At 36.9% G+C, this 22660-nt stretch overlaps 1 protein-coding gene across 4 annotated transcripts in view; it reads left to right on the top strand.

The window, feature by feature from the left end:
- TIAM2 (TIAM Rac1 associated GEF 2) overlaps positions 1-22660 on the top strand; it is an 88284-nt gene that overhangs the window by 23727 nt on the left and 41897 nt on the right. Inside the window, exons 6-13 of one of the 4 annotated variants that reach the window (XM_052686815.1) lie at positions 2968-3153; positions 4327-4473; positions 7466-7528; positions 12144-12308; positions 14810-14915; positions 15375-15452; positions 16371-16463; positions 17483-17746. In XM_052686815.1, coding sequence (XP_052542775.1) covers positions 2968-3153; positions 4327-4473; positions 7466-7528; positions 12144-12308; positions 14810-14915; positions 15375-15452; positions 16371-16463; positions 17483-17746 — 1102 coding nt within the window. Of the gene's footprint in view, positions 1-2967; positions 3154-4326; positions 4474-7465; positions 7529-12140; positions 12309-14809; positions 14916-15374; positions 15453-16370; positions 16464-17482; positions 17747-21751; positions 21811-22660 lie in introns of those variants that run through there. The other 3 variants (XM_052686806.1, XM_052686824.1, XM_052686840.1) reach the window with 3 other exon arrangements.

Below are 22660 nucleotides of genomic sequence, written 5' to 3'. Positions count from 1 at the left end.
CTTTCGGAAGAATTATCATAGTTTAAAAGCCTTAGACAAATAGCAGCTGGTATTGGTTCATGGTCTCCAATTGTTTCCAGACATCCCTGGTTTTGATAAGACTACAAGACAATCTCAGAAATTCCCTGCCTACAGCTTTTGCTAATGCCATTAAATGTAACATCATGATTACCGATGCTTTTGGAGCTGATTAGCTAGCATCCTGAATGACTGATAAACACTTTAATTTATTTCTTCAGAACATCCTTGTGTTGTACCTTACTCCCCTTCTTAGATTATTTTAAAATACAACTCACTTGAAATGAGTAATGAGGATTCTGAAGAAAGCCTCAGAAACACAACGCCTGTGTTCAGTGGGAACAGGATGCTCCAGTCCAGCAGCACCAAGAACAAGCCTTGCTCTATTCTTTTGAGGTGTTGACTCTGTACTCATGGAGATTTCATTCAAGAGGGAAAGACTTTGCTTGAACTTGTAGGTTTTGGCTTTGTGAAAAGCTGGCAACCGTGTTCTCATTCTAGTTAGACATTGACGTGGAGGAAGAGCTGGTCACAAAGGCTCTTTCTGGTGTCATCCCATGTGTAAGATGCAGGCATGCAGTAAAATATTGAATGAAGAGTATCTGAGAGAAGAAAAGAGTGCAAAATAAAGGACAATGTTCAAAAAAAATCCAAGAAAAAATGATTTTTCTTTATGGGACACAAAGGATGCGTATTTTGAATGTGTAGCATGAGATTGGAGGAGGTGTTTTCATTATATATGAGGGCTACACTGAAATTAATGCCTCCTATTTTATTCTGTTGGTCCATGACATCAGAGGCAGATGTTGGTGGAATGGTAGTAGAGACTGAACCTTCCCACCAATATTCCATTATATTTTGATGCTGTGCAGTGAAAAGGGAGAGTCTGACAAAATAATGTCTGACATGGGAACTGTGGATGAAGAAAAGGTATGTCACTGAATTCCTCCACGTAGAAAACATTGTACTCGTTGACATTTGTCAGGGATTGCCAAACGCTGAAGGAGATTGAGCACAGTGAGGTGGTGGGTGGTGTGTTTCAGCAGTGGTGATGTGGAAGACAAGCCACATTTGGAATGGCCATGCAGATTTTCATGAGCATGACATGCAGGCTTTTGGTCATCATTGGTGAAAATGCTCATCTAATGGAGATGACTGTGCTGAAAAATATTGTTTTGTATCTGTTCTATCAAATAGTGTTATTGTGCTCTTTGTATCTATTGTAGTTTCCATGGAAATAAACAGGAAATATGATTTTCAGAGTGATCTACATATATATTTCAGTCCATTTTCTCTGGACTATTCTGAGTTTGTTACTTCCTTCCCTTTCCTTTCTTTACCCTCAATGCCTAATGCTTCCACAACTATATGCTGTTTTATATATATGTGTGTGTATATATATATAAAAAATATATATATATATATACATATATAGAGATATATATATATAATCTCAGCTGATGCCACAGTTTGTGAGTGAATCCAACCCCTATTATTCTGTGATTCTGTAATGTGTAGGAAAGCCAGAATCAGTTGTAGTGATGTTGTGGTACTTGGCAACATTATAAGAAAATTGAACTGATATTCCTTCTAGAGGAAGCTATCAGTCGTAAAGTTCACCTGATATTTTTATGGTGTTTATCAGCTTGTTTTCTAAGTTGCAAAACTGCTTGTTCCAGTACTGATTAATTTAAATTTAAGGTGATATTTTTCTTTACGCTCAGAAGCAGGCAAGGCATGTCAGCAAAATGTATGAAGGCAATATATATGTAAGAGAAAAATGTGATAAACTTTTTCCACAACCCTAAACCTCCTGTTTAACAACAAGCTTACAGTGATCTGAACTGACATTTGAAGAAAAGCATTGTCAGGAGATTTTAACAACCTTCAATTGATGTACATGAAGTTATTGTACATTAACCTAATGTAGACATCTTGTCTGTCTTCTCATGTGTGAATGTGTCTATTATATTAAACACAGCTGCCTTCTTATTTGTACCATTTACTCATATTAATGTATCTTAAATGCCATGGGGGAGATTTAAGCTGCAACTACCAATGTGTAAACAGAAAAAATTAAAAGCAAATTCTGACTTTAGTGTAGTATTTAAGTATCTGTGTTTGTGTAGATGAGTGTGCATGTATGCAAAATGCTTCTGTCATGTGAGTCTTGATTCTGGATTTTACTCATCTAGTATATATTTGAGTCTTTTCACTTTCCTAATTTTATATTAAAATTAGATTTACTTATCTGATGCATCTGCATCTATCTACATTAAATATGTTTTAAAATTTTATCAGGGTATGTATACATTCTTATATGTGGTCCAGTAATTTGTACAGAGTATATGAAACTTATTTTTGGATTATCACTGAGCGCAGGCATGTCTTAAACTCTTAGTCAAACAAAGAACTATGCATGCTTCCATTGCCAGTTTTGTCTCCTGTGTACAGATAGAGAGGCTGTAGGAAGCATGAGCAGAACCTATCAGTGCCACTACTTCACTTAGTGTAGTGAATTAGTGTAGCTATGTAGTCTCACTTTCAGCCAGGCAGCTATACAATCTAAACTCATAAAATGAAGGAAACAAAACTAATCTCCAAGAAGAAAAAAAGAGAGGAAAAAAAAAAAAAAAAAAAGGCTTCATGAACCACAAGGTTATGTTTTTATGTAACTGCTTTTGTGGCTATCAGACTACCCGAAGTTCATGGTATGTTCATCTTGTCAGTATGCATTTGAGACCACCAGCTTTGTTTTATTTCAAGTCATCTTTTGGGTTGATGTAACACAATATGACTGAATGTGTTTTGGCAGGGAATAACTAATCTAATCCATATAGCACCAGATGAAAGTAATTTACTGTGGGTTTGTGGAAGAGCTCAGATTTTCAGTGCAGCCCACAAAGACATTTTTTCCCCTTTTAATTGTCCCTTTTTATATCTAAACAGATCCAGCAATGGGAACAGAACCTGGAAAAGTTTAACATGGACCTTTTCCGAATGCGATGTTACCTGGCCAGTTTGCAAGGTGGGGAGCTTCCGAACCCAAAGAGCCTTTTGGCTGCTGCCAGTCGTCCTTCAAAATTGGCACTGGGAAGGCTCGGCATTTTCTCAGTGTCATCTTTCCATGCACTGGTAAGTACAAATGTACTTTTCATGGGTGTGTCACACAAAAGCCGTCATTATTACTGTATTTACATGTGGAATTGTGCTAGGATAAGTAATGGTTGCACCTCCATGCATTGTTCATTGCTGCATTGGGCCTTGTTTCCTTGTTTCTGCCTCTTCCTTGGCTGCAACAAATGTTCTTTCAAAGAGAAAGACTTTGAACCCATGACGATATATAACCATGATTTTTTTTTGGTCTCTGAGGACTTCAAAATTGGCCACTTTTGACACATATCTAAAGAAATAAAACTAGACATAAATATAAACAAGCAGTAGTGTTGAAATTCTGTCACTGCAATTTTGACCCTTTGAGTTTGAAGTTTTAAGTGTATATGACATAAACCCCTGGTTGTTACTTTTAACAAGTGATTCTGGTACCTTTAGGTTGAGCTAATCTTTTGTGGAGATCCCAGAAGATCCCCCAATTTTTTCATTTTTTAGAAAATGTAGCCTCCTGAAGGGAAAATATTTTTAGAGTCGACAGAAACCTGAGGCAATCCAAATTTGCAAGTCACTTCTAGAAATGATGGCTTATGTTTCCAAAGAAGAATGAGGAAGCTCCTCTGCTGTTGTAAGCTGTTGTCCCCTTCTTGGCTTCAAGTAAACTATGACAATAGCAGGCACATTTCTTCTTTTTAACCTTACTGGTCTATGAAGTTGATCTCTACAGCAAGAAATAGAGCGTGTTTTCTGCATAAGAAGCCAGATTGAATAGTAGCCTTGAAAGACCCAACAGAGAATCTGTTTCTCTCAGCCACTATTTTTATCTGTGTGTTTTATTTTGTTGTTTGTCAAGAACATGAGAGTATAGCACTTTTATCTCCTATGTTTGCCAACTTTATCTTTCTTCCTCTAGCAATTTTTTATCTGGATAATAGATTATCATTCTTTTTCAGACTCTTTTCATTAACTACTTCCATTGTACAGAGCAACATTTTCCAATTCCTTCCTATGATCTTCCAATTTTGCCTTATGAAAAAAATTATGCTGTCACACCATTTGAATACCAAAAGAAGTACCATGGCATGTTGCACTGCGATAAACTAAAGAAACTTTCATTTGTTGTCTCAGGTTGTAGTAACTATCAGTATTTTGCTCTTATGAAAGTGCTATAAAGAAGTCCTATCTGTGTTTAAATAGATCTGCTCCAGAGATGAAGCTGCTCTCAGGAAGCGTACCCTGTCTCTGTCTCAAAGAGTCAGAAACAAGAAGGGTTTGTTTTCTTCACTGAAAGGACTGGACACACTAGCAAGGAAAGGAAAAGAAAAGCGACCTTCCATAACACAGGTAAATCTTATTTGCTGAGGATTTAGGATACTGGCAGCAGAGAAGGGCTTGTTTCTGCTGGGGCTTATCCTGCCTAATGCTGTTGGTGCATGGGGAAGGAGACATCTGTCCATCAGACTTGCCTTTACAATTTCAGTAGATATTATAGATTTGTAGTGAGAGCATCACTTGTGAAGAGGCATTGATATATGTCTGATTTTGGATTTCTTTGTGTTAAATGAGGTTGATGAATGAGAGATTTTGACCCTGTGGATTAGCGTATCTGCAGTACAAGGCAATCTCTTTTGAATTTGTAAGAAAACTCATCTTATGGCCATCTTGCAAATTGTTCTGAAGTAGGATTTCTTTGGAGAAAGCCTACATGCAAATCCTTAATTCAGTGTTGTGCTGACATGTATCTGGGACTCTGAAGTACTATTGCAATTTAATACAGAACAACATTGGTGAATCTCCACGGAAAAAAATGGAGCAGCTGATCCAAAGACAGTGGCTTTTGGCATTGCCTCTCACAGGAGGTATACAAAGCAAACCTATCCATATTTGTATTGTTGTAGTCCCAGAGCTGATGAAACAGATAATTTAGCACTGCAAAATAACACATCAGGATTTTCTGGTCTGGTTATTTATATTTTTAATAGGTAAATATTTATCTGCGTGTTGCATTGGGATGAAGCTTCTTTGAATGACTGTTAGGCATTTTTTGCATATCAGTTGAGATGTGTTACATGGTGACACTTAATAAGAATAAAAGCTCAGATCTGTCTTTTGAAAGAGGGAACTGGTTGAGAGATTTTCTCTAGGTGGTCCTTTTCATATATTTTTCAGTGTTCTCTGTGACGGGTGAGGCTGGTCTGTGAGTTCTACATCTCTATTTCTTTATTAATAACAGGCCTGAGGGAAGGGTTGCTGTGCCTATTAGCTTCATTTCCAGCTGAGCTGATACCTCTCACTGCCTTAACTGCATGATACATCCTCCTGTATGCTTTATAGTCTGGGAAGGGGATTCTGCTGAGCTCAGGGACAGGGAATCTCATTTCCACAACAAGGCAGAGAGGCTCCTGCTGCCCTCCCAACTCTTTCCTGAGCACAGGCAGAGGTGTCCCCAGTGTGTCTTCACCCTTTTTGCTCCAAAACTTGCAACCAGCTGTCCCTAAAGTGTTCATTTTCATCCAAGAACTCAGATTCTTATATTTATTTGATTTTTTTTTTTTATTAAACAACCTACAATAAAATTAAGGAAATGTAAATCTTGAGTGTTGCATATTTAATAACACTGCACTATGACTCATACCCATAAAAGTGAAGAATTTTTAAAAGCATGAATTAAAAACTGACCCTTGAACCTGGAAAGTGTCTGAAAAGGGAGCCATGTCATTGCTCAGACTAGTGTATACGCACGTAATTGTAAATCAGAATGGGCCTGGGGCTGCCTTTCTTGTCAACTTTTCAACCCTCTGGGAAACTGGGTTAAGCAGGAAAGTCAGGGTTGGTTCTCTCTTAATTGTGCTCCAACATCTGTTCCAAAAAATAGGTTAAAAATTTCTTGCACTCATGGATTTAATTAAAGTTCATTTGACTAGAGCTAGTATGGTTTCATCTGTAGTACTCAAAATTAGATGATATGTTCTTAAACATTGTTGCAGCAGAGAAGTTTTAAATTTTTTCTTATTTTTATGTTGTTAATAATAATTCAAAATATAGAGTGCTGAGTTTTTATTCCAGGAGGCTTTCGTAAACATTAGTGAAGTGACTCAGTCTTTTAGAAACCAGTTAATAAAACTGAACTGTAGCAGATGGGGGACGTCTAGGCTCACATTATCCTCAGTTTCTTAAATGCTTATCTGCTTTTCTTCAGTCTAAACGATAAACTATTTTGAGAAATCATAAACAATAAAATGCTTTGACTACATCTGAGGATAAGACAAGAAAGAGGAAGTTCAAAAGTAGTGCCTGTTTTACACATTGTCAGAAGCTGTATTTCATGTGAAATTTCAGAAAAGAGTTTGTTATTGTCTTGGATTATCCGAAAGGTTTTTCCGAGAACAGAAGAAAAAAAAGAAAGGTCAGATGTAAGTCAGATGATATCGTACTGATTTGTTGATTTCAGAAGGAGACTAAAAGAGCAATTTATATTTGCACTTCAGGACAGTAATGTTAGTACCTGCAAATCTCAAGCTCTTATGTGAACTGTACAGATCTATCCTTACGTTTATGCAACTCTTATCATCAAAATATCTGATTGTATCCTTAGCTATTCATTTTTTATTTAACTGCATGAATAGTCCTACCATCTTTGTGAGATACTATTAACTATTACTTCCTAGCCTCTCTGTAGAAACTGACTACTTTCTACGCATATGGGAAATGTAGGTTGCAGTTTCTGCTGTCATCAGTTCCGAAGTAGGGCAATAGTCAGCTGTTTCCATTTCTTGCTAGTGCTGGTGGGAACCATGTATGCTATTCTAGCTAAAATTATATTGCTATCAACGGTGCCAGGCTCACTTTTCAGGTAGATGAGCTAAAAAATTGTAGGGGATGAAATTGTCCAAAACTGGAACATTAATTTGAAATTTTTCCTTTAAATCATGATGAGATTTATTGCTAATTGTACCTAATGATGTAACAAATACTGAAACTGTAACTTGGAGAAGAGTGCATGATTGGATAGTCATTGACTTTAAAGTTACTGCTAAATAGTGGGTAGAAAAAACCAAGTATGTGGATGCTTTTATACATGTTTGAATGTAAGTGTATACATACTCTGAAGCAGAAAACGGACTTAAATTTTCCTTATGGAGGGAGAATTCCTATTTCTTCAATACTACCTCCGATCAAAATAAAACAATCAAAAGTGCAAAACAATCCCTGGTTTGGGAATTAGATATATTCATCTCGTTTTTGTTTCTTCAGTTATTCAAAGAATTTGCCTAACACACATAAGCAATTAATTTTTAATTTGTTTAGCCTATTTATTTATCTGTATTATTAATAGATTTTTGACTCTGCTGGAGGACATGGATTTGCCGGTGTCCAGAATTCAGCCAACTCTGCTGAGGTAAGAGAAGCCTGTCTCTGTTCTGCACCATCTTATTTTTAAATTCTCAAATATATTTCCTGAATATATAAGCATGTTATGAGGCTGGTTCTGAAACCCCAGTAAGGTTTGTAAAAGTCAGTTTTAGGTGGCAGAATTAAAATTCTGCTCACTTTCAATTTCTCAATATGCGTGGTAGCCTTTAACAAGTAATGATAATAATAAAAACAAACAAACAAACAAACAAAAAACAACAAAAAAACAAAACTAGAAAATTCTTTACAGCACTTGTCCTTACTGGTATACACTGCCTGTAAGGTCTAAGAAACAGATTTTGAACTGAGTTTGTTTGAAAGTTTTGCCTTTGTATTGTGGCCAATTCTAAGCTTTATTTTTCCCCTTTATCTAATTCAACAGAACCTGTATGATTTGAGTGTTAAGGCAAATGAAATTTAACTTAAGTCCTGTGGGCAGAGAAGTGAGTTAATGTACATGGGTCAGGACATTGGTCGCAATCTCTTTTGGTTCCTGCAGCCTCTCTGGGGATAGCATTACAATCCACTGGCTGGAAGCAGAGCAGTAGACTCTCAAGTCCATAACCATGGACATGTAGGAGCACTTTGTGTCATCTAACTACCATGGAGCTTATACAGACAGATTTTTCTTCCCTCCCTAGGCTTAAACAGATAAGCACCAAGTAAAGAATTAAATATTAGGCGTAGAGTTTTTGGACTTTGTTTTGTGTATAGAATTGCAATATGTGCCAGATGAAAAAAGGGATTGGTCTTCCCATCTACTTTCTATCCCTATTCTTCTTTTGTTCCTGAAACAGTTATATTTTTTTTAATATAGTTTAAGACTAAGGAGAAGACTTTGAAGAAAAGAAATAAAGCATGTTATAATGCTATTTCTTTTCATCTGTGTAAGTGTACCAGATCATAGACAAAAAGTCAAAATCTGCTTTTTAGAATAAAATCCTGATTTTGAAAATGTTTAACTATAGTGAACAGTTATAATGGATTTCATGGCAAAGATTTGGACAAAGTTCAAAATCTTTCATACATTTTCCTATTGTTGGATTTTTGGGGTATTATTACGTGCTATGTGGTTTCTTTTCCCATCAAAGGTATTCATGTGATGGCTAGGTAATTAAGAAATGTGTAATTATGAATAAGCTATGTCACTGAGAGGTATCTCCAACTGACAGCAACTAATCCTGTAATGTTGGTTTTTTGCCTCTTGAAAGTATCTTCACTTTTTGTGTGTCTTTTGAAGCAATGTACTGAAACAACTGAATTCCCTTTGTTCCTTGACCTCTTGCCTGTTATTTTCTGGAGTGGGAAAATATTTATGCTAAGTCACCCCTCTCTTTTCCAAATAAATTATGTGAGATTTCTGGGGGAGATGATCTCTTGTAGAGAAAACTCACAAATTCCTCCAAAACGTACCAGTGATTATGGTGTCAAGTTGCCTCAGTTTCACACCTCAGAAATAGCAAAAAAAAGTCAAGTCCTCTTAAATCTTGGGGAGATTTGGTCTCTCCTAAAACTGCTATGAGGCAAACAAAATCTCTTGGGTGCAACTCCTGAAGATTCTTTCCAAAGAAATGTTGTGTTGGTCTCTCATTTTTGCCTCTGACCCCATTGAGACTTGAGAGATCAACAGCATCACCTGATGCAGCCAAGTCTGCTGTGGATTTTGTGTCCCCTGGCATCTCTTGCTCCTCTTGAACCCCTCTGAGGAGAGACAGACCGGTCTTGGAGGTGGCAGACAGCAGGAAGAATGGCATTCAATTCCCATGGTGCTGAATCAGGAAAGGCTCAAGGTCTGTCTCTGCTCTATCTGGGCAAAAGCAGCTAGCATACAGTCAACCTTACTGCAGGTTTTGGACAGGCCAAGTACAAAGTCAAATGGGGTTGTTTCAGGGCTCAAAAAATACTCCAACTTAGGTGTTGAAGTGGAGCTCTGGATCTCAACTTTATTTCTAGAAAAACATTACCATCTGAACTGTACTTCAAAAACCTTTTTTTAATGGGAATTAAATACAGTGTGGGCATTTTTAAGATCCTGACATTTTCGTGAATCACACGACAACTCAGAAATGATTCATCATAGCTCTGAAAACCGTTACTTTGGCTTTAGCCCATTTTCATAGGCTAATTTCAATAAAAAACAAAACAGGATAAAAACTTTTATTAAATACTACCCAAGGAATGCAGTAAATTGCAAACAGCAAACTCTGCCTGGAAGGCTATATTTTCCCTGAAAGAGATGATAAAAATGGAGACAAGCAGTGGAGGAAATTATGAAGTAATCTATTGGTCCTGCAGCAAACCTATGTCCACAGTGTTTGACAGTCAGTCTGCAATTCCTGGCATATATTTCTGGAAAATTGGATGGGTTGTTTTAAATTTATGTGGCAATGAATGAATGAACTATTGTACTATTAGTCACATTAGTGGGCATAACAGGAAAAAAATTTCTTCATGTCAGATTTTCTGAGATGGAAAATGTGGATGAAGCAACAGTATATTGACTGCAGTTAAGGAACATATTTTTGTTTAATAATAGAGACAAGTTTATCTTGTGGTATGTATTTGAGCACTAGTGTACATGGAAAGAAAGGGAAAACATCTTACATTGGAGGAAGAACTTTTTCTTGCCATAAATGTTACCAGAAGAAGGTGGCCTTACTTAAATCTATTTCTCATCACCTTCATCCTCTCTTGTTTTGATTTTTTTTTTCTTTTAATCTGTTGCAAAAATGAGATTCATTTTTTGTTGAACAGATACAAAGAGCTGTTATTGCAGGACAATAAACCATTTTGGTAATTACAAATCTCTGAATTGATGGGAGCATCTAACTAAGTTAGTGTAGCTCAAAGGAAGCTGCTGGAGAATTCAGTCTGATCATTTCCATCTCTTGCAGTATACTTGCCTTGCCCTTTCTCCTTCCTGCTATATATGCTGTGGAAGACCATCATTTGCTCCCAGGCACCCGATTGACTGGTTTCTCAGAGGACCACAGATCCACTGGAGTTATCTTTTTCAACTACAGCAGTTTTACAAGCAGTCTGGAGCTGCAGCCACTTGAAGTGAAACCCCACCGCTGTAGATTTCATTGTTCCATTAATTGCAGTGGCATAACAGAACTGCTGTTATGTATAATAGTTCTATTTTAGTAGGATTTCCATGGACCTATGCTGGTCAATATTTCATTTTCAACAAGTTACAAAGGACAGTTGAGCAATCAGTATAAGATTCTTGAATGCTCTTGATTCATTAAAATAATTCTGCCAAAACCAGCACTACTGTAGCATAAAAATTATTATTGTGGTTCATCTGCAACCTAAATTTCTGCACTGTTTAATAATTACATGAATAGGACTGTTTATTACATCTTTTTTACAGTCACAGTTGTTATTTAGAAAAACAAAATAATATGGTCTCTTTGTTGCTGTTGATATATTGTTGTCAATAACTTTGATGCCTGAAGCAAGGGAAGCAGTCCCTGTGCAGTGATTTTACTGCAGCTTTTAATTGCAGTAGACCACTGGGCTTGTGTCCCTGCAGAGTCAGGAAGAAAAATTGCATAATCAAGAAGCTTTTTATAGGGGGCAAAAACACCCCAACGCAAACCAACAGGGACTGAAAACAAACTAATGAAGAAAAAGCAGTCAGAAGTTAGGCACTGTAAGATAGCTCAGAATATCTTAAGATTTACGTTGGATCGCAGCTATGCTGCTTTCCTGGGTTACTGTCACTTTCCTTTGGCTGTAAGGAGGAATTCAGGGAGCACCTCTTTGTAAAAGAAATGCCTTGATGAGGGCAGTGAAGTGATGTGCTGAATAGGCAGACCCAAATAGAGAAGTGAAATTTCAGGTTTAGAAGTGCTCGCAGTGTTTTTCTTTTCCTTGTGAGGTTTCCTTTCAAATGTCTAGCCTGAAGTGCAGTGCAGAACATTGTTCACCCAAAATGAAGGGTGAGAAAATGACAGGGATTTTAGTTAGGGTGGATGTTGTATTGGATCAAGCTGAGTGGGTTTGGAGTGAGTGTGAATATGAACGAGATTGATAAACAAGCAAATACTCTGCTAGCTATGAATTAATGTGATTTCAAGCAGTAGATAGGGTAATACTTTATTTCTGCTTTAGTCCTTTAATATGTTATGGCAAGCCTTGCTCCATAGTGCTCTCTGCTGGAAGTTTAGTATATTGTCATCTTTTTTTTTCCTGTCAAAATTACAGAAATTATGTTTTTTTCAGATCTGTTAATTAAGTAAAATTGTTGTAGTCAGCTCCTCTTAAGAAATGTTTCCTACTGTGGTACAATGTCAGGTATTTACGTATTTTCAGTTATAGTTAAATCAACAAATAATAAGAGAAAAAGGCATAAAAGCCCATAATGGGAATTCAGTGGCAGTACATTCCATTATCAAGAAAATCAAGTTATAGACATTAAATGACAATCGGTAACAGAACTTTGCCCCTTATTTGCCATGGGAGTATACACAGTACAATGTCTAAAGATATGGTGGTGTATATGCACTGGAAACTGCCAATGTAAATGTACATTTTTTAGCATTATTTTTGCAACATTCACATATGATTTGCATTTTTGCCCTGGCTTCCAGCAGCAAGTTGATGAATTTTCGAATGTCTACTGCTCAGTACCGGACAGCATCCAGAAGGAGAATGCTTGGGAAACACAAACGTATGTTCACTTCTGTGACGGTCAAGGAGTAGCTTTAACTCTGAAACCAGAACACAGAGTGGAAGATGTTCTGTCTCTGGCATGCAAGGTATTCATTTGTTATATGCTTCAGAAGGAACATAATGTGTTTGAGGACACCCCTGTCTCTGTATCAACATTTTGAGTGGTTACAGTGTTTCTTTCAGTAGCAGCATTTATGTGTTGTAGCCAAAGTAGCAAGGCTGTGGAAAACTTTTCTAGAAGCATTGATCAAGACAGAGAACACTGAGTCCTTAATGAGTGATGACAATTTGCCAGGTGATCAGACTCCGAGAGATCTCCCCATGTGTCCACTTCAAGTTGTCGTTGCAGCAAGCTGATCTGTTCTGCACAGATTAGTCACAGAGAAGTAATGAGGACTAGTTGACTTAACAAATGAGGATAAGACATTTCAGACTGCTATGACAAATGCTTATCGGATATGTATGTTTCTTAAAGGGCTTTTAACTAGATATTTTTGCTTTTAACTAGATATTAATCCTACCTGAGAATTTCCAAGAGTGCATTCTGTTCTGACAGTCAGTGCCATAAATCTGGGAGATTGCAGTATGTCTTGGGACAGAAAATTGAATCACAACTTACCTAGCTCCTCTGTCTTTATTTGTGCCAGTAGTTGAGTTTAGCTCTGATTTCATGATTCAAATCAAATTATGCAAACAAGGTCTTTGAAAGAGATAACATTTTATACTCAAATCATGTTTTCCTGTTTTCTAACAAGTGGTAAATATATTTTATTTAATTCACAAATAAGGAGCTAAAATGGGGGAAAAAAAAAAAAAAGTTTTCCAGCTGCAGTTTTTGGCATTCATTAGTGTGAAATCTCAGGTAAGCTCATTCAGCTGGCTGGAAGTTGGGGCTTTTAATGAAGTAAAGACTCCACTTTAGTGACTCTTACCATGTGATAATTTTGTAAACTGAATATAGAAAGAAAGAAATTGTGAAATCATACAAGTTTCTGAAAATCTGGGATGGACTACATATTTTAAATTAAAATGAGCACGCTCTTTTAGACAAGACGCAGTATTGTCTACAGTGCATACTGAATCCTGGAGAAACATTTATGGCCTAGATTACTTCTCAAAAATACATGGTGTGGCTCAGGCTGAAGGAATTTTAAGAGATGGTATTTCACCAGCAGATGGCACAGTATAGCTGAAATATTTGGACATTTTTAAGATAACGCGTAAGAAATATATCTGAATGATGAAAATAAAATTTGTAAACATAAAATTAAATTGAAAATGAAATTCCTTACCTCTCTTAATCCATCATTCCAAGATATTTGGAAAAAGATGGCTTTTAATTTTTCAATGTCTGTATCAGATGAAAATTTAGTTCTAAATTATTTGATTTTTTTCTAAAACTTCTTTCCCTTTTATTTTTTTCTTCCTCTTCCGTGTGCAAAGCTTTTCATAAGCATTCTCTAAAGCTGACTACTTTCTGCTCATCTGTCCTGGGTCTTATATTTTCATTCTGCTGAGGTGATTGTAAGGAATCTTTCTTCCAAACAGAACATTTTTGAACGCTATATGTATAAGGATACAATTCAAAGCACTTTTTTTTCATCATTCATGTGTTATGGGTTTTATAATTTTCTCATTTCTGTTTTCCATCTGAGGTTTTGAGTAGCACATACAGAAAAAAGAATGTGCATTTAAATACAGTTATTTAGGATATAAGACACTTGTAACTCATAAACTGCTATACATAATAAAATGGTCAAGTAATTCCTAGTTATTCAGTAGATTTTGTTTCCATAAGCTGCAGAGATATGTAAATGAGGTTAAATAATCTTAAGGGATGCTGTTGTCATTCCTTCTGTTTTAGTCATTCCTCTCATGTTTGCTTTATTAATATGTTAAAAAGAAATGTTTTATGCAGTGTTCTCAGTAGCATCCTGGTTTCAGAGAAACTCCTATCAGTGGCTTTGCATTTTCAGGCTAATATTCTCTGGGAATATTCCTATCTCCCTTTGGCTTCCTGTTGATACAAGGTTTTGGCTTTGACCTCACATGGTGGAAAAAAAATGGGTGAAACTCTCTGATCATAGATGAAACCCAGCAATAAAAGTAGAATCAAATAAAGGCAAACCCTTAGGGAATCTGCTTCCCACCTGATCCCCTTTTCTAGCAGCCCATATTTCATACACATTTCCTATATGAGAAGAAAAAGTTGCTAAGTAGAACTGAGTCATTACAAGTAGTTACAAAAAAAGGTGGTTCTGTGTGTAAGTTCAAAAGTACAGAGAGCAGTTATGATTACCTCTGGAAACATAGCAATGTTCAGTTAATCTAATAGCCAAGATATAGTACTTATGAAAGGAGTTGGGTGAATTTTAAGGGAAAATAGAAGTCGTACTTCAACATTAGCTTTGAAGCAAGGCAGCTAAGTTTTGTTTATACCACAGAAATAGTTAGAAAATGACTTGTTTAAAATTACTTTTGCACAACTTCTAAAGGATTGTGCATATGCTTGTGTGTGCGTCGCTGCTTTGACCTCTGGATTCTGGAAACAAATAATAAATTTCAAACCCCATTCTCTTTTCTTTAGATGAAACAACTGGAGCCAAGGAACTATGGGCTACAGCTCAGAAGACTGGTTGATGAAAATACTGAATACTGTGCTCCTGAACCATACGAATACATAGTAGACCAGGAAAGTGTGATTCTTCTTAGATACAGCTCCGTGATGTCTGTAGCTACAGTTGAATTATCACCTATGAATGTGTGATTTAGATCTAAAATAAGGCTTTAAAGCTGCTCATGCATTGAGCTCTGCCATCCTTGTTCACACAGTTCATGCCTGTGCAGACATTCAGATGGGTAGGCACTACAAACACTCTCTTCAAGAACTGTTTGAAAATTTAAGTGAGGATTTTGGTACAGACATAGTGTCAGTCTCAACTCCAGACTGTCTATATCTAGTTTACTCTGCATTTAGTTCCACTGATTCCAGTGATGCTTGCAGTGTAACACAGTTCCCTGTGTAAATATACCAAAGTTTGGCTCTTTATTGATGCAAATGGTATTGCGTTTCTTTCCTATGATGTACCTTTATGTTTTAATATTTACAATTTCATAATTTTATCACCTCTATTTCTGCTTTTTCCAACAGGTGTATGATGAAATAGAAATTTGCCCATTAAATGTTTATCACATTCATCTTACAAAGACTGAAAATATAACTGATTTTGGTAAGTTTAACCAAAACAGCTCTCAGGAATTTTTCTTTTTTTTATCCTCATTATCTACTTTCTCTCTTCAGGAGCTTTCTGCCATTTTTAGAGCCATCTTTGCCAAAATCTGTCTGCAAAAGACTCCTGACTTTATAATGAGCACTCAGATTGGTTGTTTTACACTGGCAAATGCATTTCTTATTTCTCTGTTTGGGAAAGACCCATTGTATATTCTTCTGTATACAATAAATTATTCAAGCTTGTTGGAATTTTCAGAAGAAAAATGTCCTTTGCCAAGGTTAATACTATCAACCAGACCATGGTCAAGGTCTGCCTTCTTTTTTTTTTTTTTTTTTTTGTGTTGACACAGGTTGGAACAGTATCAACAAATTCTGACAGTCTTTTATCTGCAGGAGGTATTTATGCCTAAAAATGAATATATACTTAGCACAGGTATCTTATTAAAGTGGCTCTGTGCTATTTTTCATCTACATGTTTATGGGTATGAATGTTTGGTTTTTTTCCTGGGCTCGCTTGGATCTGTATGGATTTAAGTTTGCTCCGTTTATAGGTTGGGTTTTCAGTTTCTGGAATTGTTTAAAACAACTCTCTGTCTCACAGACACATTATGGAACTCATACTGTAATGATAAGCTGTGTTATTGAACCATTCTGTGGAGCTTATATACGTATTTTTTTCAAACTGTATTTCTCTTTTTACTGCACAGCGTGACATTTCCTCGAAGTTGAGAAGACCTGTTAATTTTATCTGTCCTAAAAATGGCTGAAAAACAAAAAGATAACTTTTCTATGATCTGTAGATGCTTTCTCATGAGAATTATTAACTAGCTGATTATGTTAATTCCACTAAATACACAAGATAAAAACGTTCCAGAGAAATTTGATTTTATTTGATTTTAACCCTGTATTACTTCAGGTTTTGCTGTCACAGCTCAAGTTGATGAAAATCAGCATCTCACACACATATTTGTAAGTGATGTTCTCCCTGATGGGCTTGCATACAAGGAAGGTATGTACCGTATTGACATTTAACATTGCACTCCATTGTCATATCAGCCTCAAAACACGAAGGAGATTTAGTACTGCTATCTGTGAAATGGCTCTTGGCTTTTACTATTCATACTTTTCTTTCCTGATGAGCATGGAATATATATGCTAGTAGGAAGGATAATGTACACAGAATACCTGAATTATCCTGCCAGTATAATTAGAATAATTCTCCCGTGGAAACAAATTTTGCATTTGTTGATCTGACCAAGTGTTTTTGCATGAAGGAGCAGGCTGAAATAAGAGATTTTCTCACACTGGGAAACCTCATGGGCTTGGTCAGTCTCCAAGACCCAAGACTTTCGGTGTTGCTAGAAGTAAAAAGTAGCTTCTGTCATGATAATATTTTTCTGTATACATTTCTCCAAGCTCCTTCTCTACTGTGGTGCTCAGAAACTGCGTTTCTCTTTGGCAGGATCATGTTAGTTCTGGTTCTCTGAAAAACAGAAAGGAGAATACTGAAAACATAGAAAGTCTTAATAGCTACCTGAGAATAATGACCACTTAGTCGCTGCAAATCTTGAAAGACAGCTGTTGCTACTGTTTAAATTTATACAAAAGCTTATAAAAACTTCATCTACTGTTATTTTGCATGAATGATTTGATCTATGTGACTAGTTTCTTGTTCTTGCAGACTGGAATAATGTTATACGTATTATTGTGCTGTATGCTGATGCCATCTTTTGTAATGAATTCAGGATATGTGAGTCATGAGAGGTGCCTCTGTTCTGATCTTTTCAGAAGTTGCACTCATCTTCCATTCTAAATCCTCTAGCATCTCTAGGAGTAAGCAACTTGTATCAAAGTAGGCATGAGATTAAGTTGTATTTTTATGACACACATAAAACTTTCATCAGTTCTAACAGACTTATGGAAAATAAAAATAAAAGGTGAAACATTGTAAGGTTTGGTTTGTGACTTTTCTGTTTTGTATTCCATCCTTCTTTTTTCTCCTTTTCCTCTCCTTTCACATGCTCCCAGGTCTACGAGTAGGCAATGAAATCCTGAGCATAAATGGAGAGCCTGTGTCTGATCTTGACCTTAGGCAGATGGAGCTGTTGTTTTCAGAGAGAAGCGTAATGCTCACTTTGAGAATGAATCACTGTGGGAGTCAGCAACCCTTGTGTGCATCCTGGTCATCAGATGGTGACATTTCCAGGGATCCAAAAAGTTTGTTGCCACCTCCAAACCAGTCACAGCTTCTGGAAGAGTTTCTAGATAACTTCAGAAAGAATACAGCAAATGGTAAGAAGTTGACAGCAATGTTTTAAAACCTCATGTCATGTATCTGCTTGTGCCTCAGTAAGAAACCCAAATGCAAACAACTGAAGTTCCATTTATGCTCCATATATTGTCTGTTATTTCATTATTTTCTATAAAGTAGAAATAGAACGAGATATGATCGTGTCTTCTGGAAAGCTACATTGTTTTAATCTGTTTGGCCATACCATCCAGCATTACAGGGCACAAGTCTCTGTAATGTTGGGTATCTCCAGTACATCAGTTTCCCAGGCATGAGTGATTGAAGTGATGTGATGATTTTCAGAGGCAGATGTATTGCTGTGTTTAACATGCTTTACAAATTCTGAAATACTGTATACATTAAGGGTACCCTGAATGCCATAATCATTAACACCTCAGAAATTAGTTGTTCAACTCTAAGCTAACCCTAACATACTATCCCTAGAGTGTTCCAGTTGATTGTAGCCAATTGCTGTGTAGAGTAGAGCCTTTGAAAACAGTTTTCACAGAGTCTGTTTTGCTACCATACCTGGGTGTATTTCTTATTTAATACGATAGTGCTGTACTAAACATTGAATGAAGTTCAGTTGTATCCTAATGGTGCTGTGTCAGGGGCAGAGCATAATGGGTTTACATATGAGGAATACTAGACAGTGAAGGTGCCAGAAGACTCTATGATAAAAAGACACCAAAAGACTCAGCCCCTTGATGATTCTATGACCTTGCCAACCCCAAGGAAGTTGCTAGTGCTCAATGCTGCGTTGTTTTTCCAGATGGAAATAGGTGCTACATGGAGGAGCGTGGTTACCCTTCCCCTTCCTGGGACAGAGGGTCCTACACAGGAGCCGTCCGCTAGAGAACTGGCTCAGATCTGATTTATTTATTTATTTATTTATTTTTGTGAACACATTCCTGGATTTGTGCACAGTCATTTAGTTGTCTCTGGCATAGGGTGTCTTCAGGGAAGAGCACCCAGAAGTACTCTGAGGAGTTGTGTGACAGGCTGTAGGTAAAACTGGTCACCTCCAGGGGCCTTCATAGCTATGTCTCTGAGCCAGAATGGCTCTAGGGATTGACAACACTCAAAACTCCATCAGTTTCCAACTGATTAAGCAAGCCTCAACAACAAACAGACAAAGACCCACAGCCCTGGGATTGCTGTAAGCAGTTAACTGGAGAGAAACCTTTGCATCCTTTCTATTAATACTCACTGTTGCAGATTGCAGTCCTCTGTGTCACCAGGCTGGGGCAGACAGATGTGCACAAGGAGCATGCTGTTTGGGAAACCCTTCTGGGGGGTTTTCCATGTCTCTGGTGGGACATGCTTCTTGTGCTGTTAAAATATATATAAAATGTCTGTCTGAAACAGAAAGTATTCAGGGATTTGCTCTCCATCTTTTTTATGTCTTGACTAGTTTTCAAACAAATTTCTACAAGCAAATTCAACTACAGTTTCTTGAATGAAAAAGGTGCAGTTTTCTCACTGTGCCTCTGGGGGATGCTAGTAAAATTCTACAGGAAAGTTAGCCAGAGTGCACTGTTGTGTAAGGGATAGAAAGGAGAGGTACAAAAAGGGATCTCTGCTTTTTGTATATAATTATGATGGCAAGTGTTTTGTGATTGGATTTTTTTTTCATAATTAAAAATGGAAGAGGAGAGAAAGAATCACATAGGAGAAGTTGTCAGAATGATTTTAATTATAAAGCAATTTTATTAGGTCATCTTTTGAAATTAAAAGTAATCTGAATACAAGATTTGCAAGTAGCATCTCTCTCAGGGGCCTTAGTTCAATTTAAAATGCCATTAAATTGACTGGTGGCATAAAAGTTAGTGTAATAAAACAAAAATTATAATAGAGCTAATTAATTACATAATTACACCATGGCTATCATTCAGTTTGTTGGCTTGGTATCATAAACCAGCATTACCTGGAGTATTTGGTATAATAAATGTATGTGTCCATCTACTAGATTCATCATTCCTCAGGGATAAATTTTCAACCTGTGCAAATAGCCCATTATAATAGGAAATTACTGGAGTATATATTATACACTAAGCACCAGTGTATAAAATGACACAGTATACTTGCTTTTCTGTTTAAAAGCAGCAAAGGGAGGTTTATTTTATTCTGAAAGTGAACAAATAGTTCAAACTTAAGCTTTGTGAGAAGGACTTTTATGTTTATTGAATTGCCAAGTATCAGAGCTTAGTGTCTGATCATCTGATGAAGTTCAAATGAAAACAGAAGAAAATGGCATTGCTTTGAATTAAGATACTCTTAAAGGGTTTAACTGTTCTATGTTCCTTTTCCTTATTCAGGAATTGAGTAAGATTTTAGATAAGAAGATGGATTCTTAGTAATCTGAGCAGGAATTCGGAGGCCAAGTTCTCATTTTTTATTTTTATTTTAATTTAATATTGTTCTATTTCCTTTGATAGCATTGAGTTAATCACTCTTAAGAATACAGTTTTGTAAATAATTTCTGATATTTGTTAGTTCATTCTGAGCCTGCTATGTAAGACAGTGCCTTTGAAAGTCCATCAGTACAAGTGGTGGGGCTCCTTTTTCAAAAATCAAGCACATATTGTCCCAGGGTACATACCTAGAAGTAAAAGCCTTAGTGTTTCTGGACTGTCACCTTCCTCCTTTTAAATATCAACTATTTCTATTTATTTTCTTAGAATATTGTGAGGATTAATAAGCTAAAATTAACAAAGTGCTTGAAAAATGAAAATTTTCAACACTCTGAGAGTCACACAATACTACCCTGCCAGCTGCTAGATGTCAACAACCAGGTAAAAGTAAAAGAGGTTTTGCTTTAAATCTCTGCCTTCATGTAACTCAGGTGGAAATAGCTTGTCCACATTTATTTACAGTTGTGTAACTGCTCAGCATAACCCTGATTAATGCCTTTTCATACATACCCTGCTGCACAGAGGTTACTCAACCATCCCTCGTGCCAAACTTTGGCAGATTTTACTGTACAGAAGAGAAGTGATTGACTTTCTCCAGTCACTGACTGTTCCACTCCTAAAAATCATTCCCAGGGAATTTTACAGTGGGAGTGATTCATTCCCTCCAAGAGGGTGCCAAAGCCTTGTGGCAGTATTTTGGAGCTGCCTGTGGTCGTATCATTTGACCTTCCACATGGCAACACTGTGTTGCTGCTGCTTAGCCACTTGACTAGCAATAAACTCGTTCTGGAAAAGCAATGAGCTGAAATATTTTTTAAAAATACAGTATAACTGTGGAAAAACAAACAGCAGAGCAGCTAAACTTGCTTCAAGCTCATGCTAAGGAAATTAAACAAATGTTTGTATAGTAAGAAAAAAAAAGAGAAAGAATTGGTGTAGAATTCTTACGACTGTAGAGAAAAAATTAACTCTTTTTTAAGATGGCATAGAAATTTAAGGAATAAACAGCAGAGAAGGAGCAAGAATGGAAAACTCTATTTTCCAAGATGGTCCCATGTGTGTTCACAGTACATCTACAGAGTGCTGAAGCAGGAGGCAGAAGCGTTAGTAGGTGTGAAAACCCATCGAAGTGTGTGAGTTGCTGTCAGAGTTGGGCAACTTTATTTTATTTTTCCAGCAAGTGGGCTTTTGCCAAAAAAGCTGTCATTTCTGGGTAGCTGACACTGTTGAAATCACTTCTAATTTGTAAATAGTTTTGATTTTATAAAAAGTAAAGAAGAAATACAAAGTGGGCAAAGTGGGGGATGATGGCAGTTGGGATATGCTTTAACAAGTTTTCATGAGGAATAGTTTTTATCTGGAAGGATCAGAGAAGTAAATGGGAAAGAAACGATTTAAAAAATGTTGGTAATTATTTTTTAAAAAACAGAAGACTGCAAAGTGAAAGTTTTGCTCCTCCTCCTTCTCAGCACTGCCTTGGCCCATTTGTCCAGCCCCCAGCACTGGTCCTGCCCCTGTGACAGTGGCACTTGTAGGAGTCCTCGATGAAGACAATTTGGAACAAACTTTTTTTTCCTCTCCTTTTCTTTCTCCCTTGCAAACTCAGTGAGTTGAACTGGTGGGTGCAGAGGTCTGACCATGGTCAGAGCCAGGTAAGCAGCAAGACCTGCAGGTAGGAACAGGGAAGGCATGGGAGGCAGAGCTGCTCAAGAAGAGTTGCTTTTAGAGGTGGCAAGCTCTTTTTCAGCTCTTAATCTATGAAATATCTACCAGTCATTTATGCAAAATGTAACTGCTTCAAGAAGAGAATCAGTGGTTTAAACTCTTCCATGAGAAGTGTCTCTTCTGTTTTTCAAGAAATAATCCGCTTCTGATTTTAACCTTTGCAAGCTTACTCAGAAGCAAAGTGCCTCAGTTGACCTATTTCAACTATGTTTCAGGTGATAGTTTCAGTGCCTCTGTAAAGCTAATTTGGAAACCACAGCTGCTCCAGAAAACTTTTCTCCATTCAGCATCTTTCAGGTACTGTCGAGCCCAGAGAGAAAAAAAAGGTGGGGGCTGGCTCTGTCTGTGCTTGTGTCACTGTCTGAGCCTTGTTATGCAATGAAGGAGAAGTTCCTGCCTGTTCTTCTAGCCCTTTTGGAGTTGGAAGACCTGTATGTCCCTTAAGAAAAGAAGGAAAGTCAGAAGGAAAGGGAAGTTAACTTGCTGCTTGCAATAGCAAACACAAGCTCCTTGTGCCTTGCACAGTGCTTCCCTATTATTTTCAGAGCATTTCATAAGCCTCTTATAAGCTAAGATTCAACACATTTTGCAAACAAAAGTAAAACTACACCAGAAGACATGTTCAACATAACCTATTCATGTAGTTCTTCGCAAATTGCAAAGTTTTGTTTGCCTAAATTCTCTTAATCTGGCTGTGGGGCATGGTCTTCCTTTGCATGGTGCTGCAAAGCCGTCCTTGTGAGAAATGAATGCAATTTATTTTTATTCTGTCACAGG

Source organism: Tympanuchus pallidicinctus, unplaced genomic scaffold (assembly GCF_026119805.1).
Source record: "Tympanuchus pallidicinctus isolate F22 unplaced genomic scaffold, pur_lepc_1.0 scaffold1, whole genome shotgun sequence".
Classification (NCBI taxonomy): Eukaryota; Metazoa; Chordata; class Aves; order Galliformes; family Phasianidae; genus Tympanuchus; species Tympanuchus pallidicinctus.
Note: the sequence above shows the minus strand (reverse complement) of the source record. Positions and strands in the feature narration are given on the sequence as shown.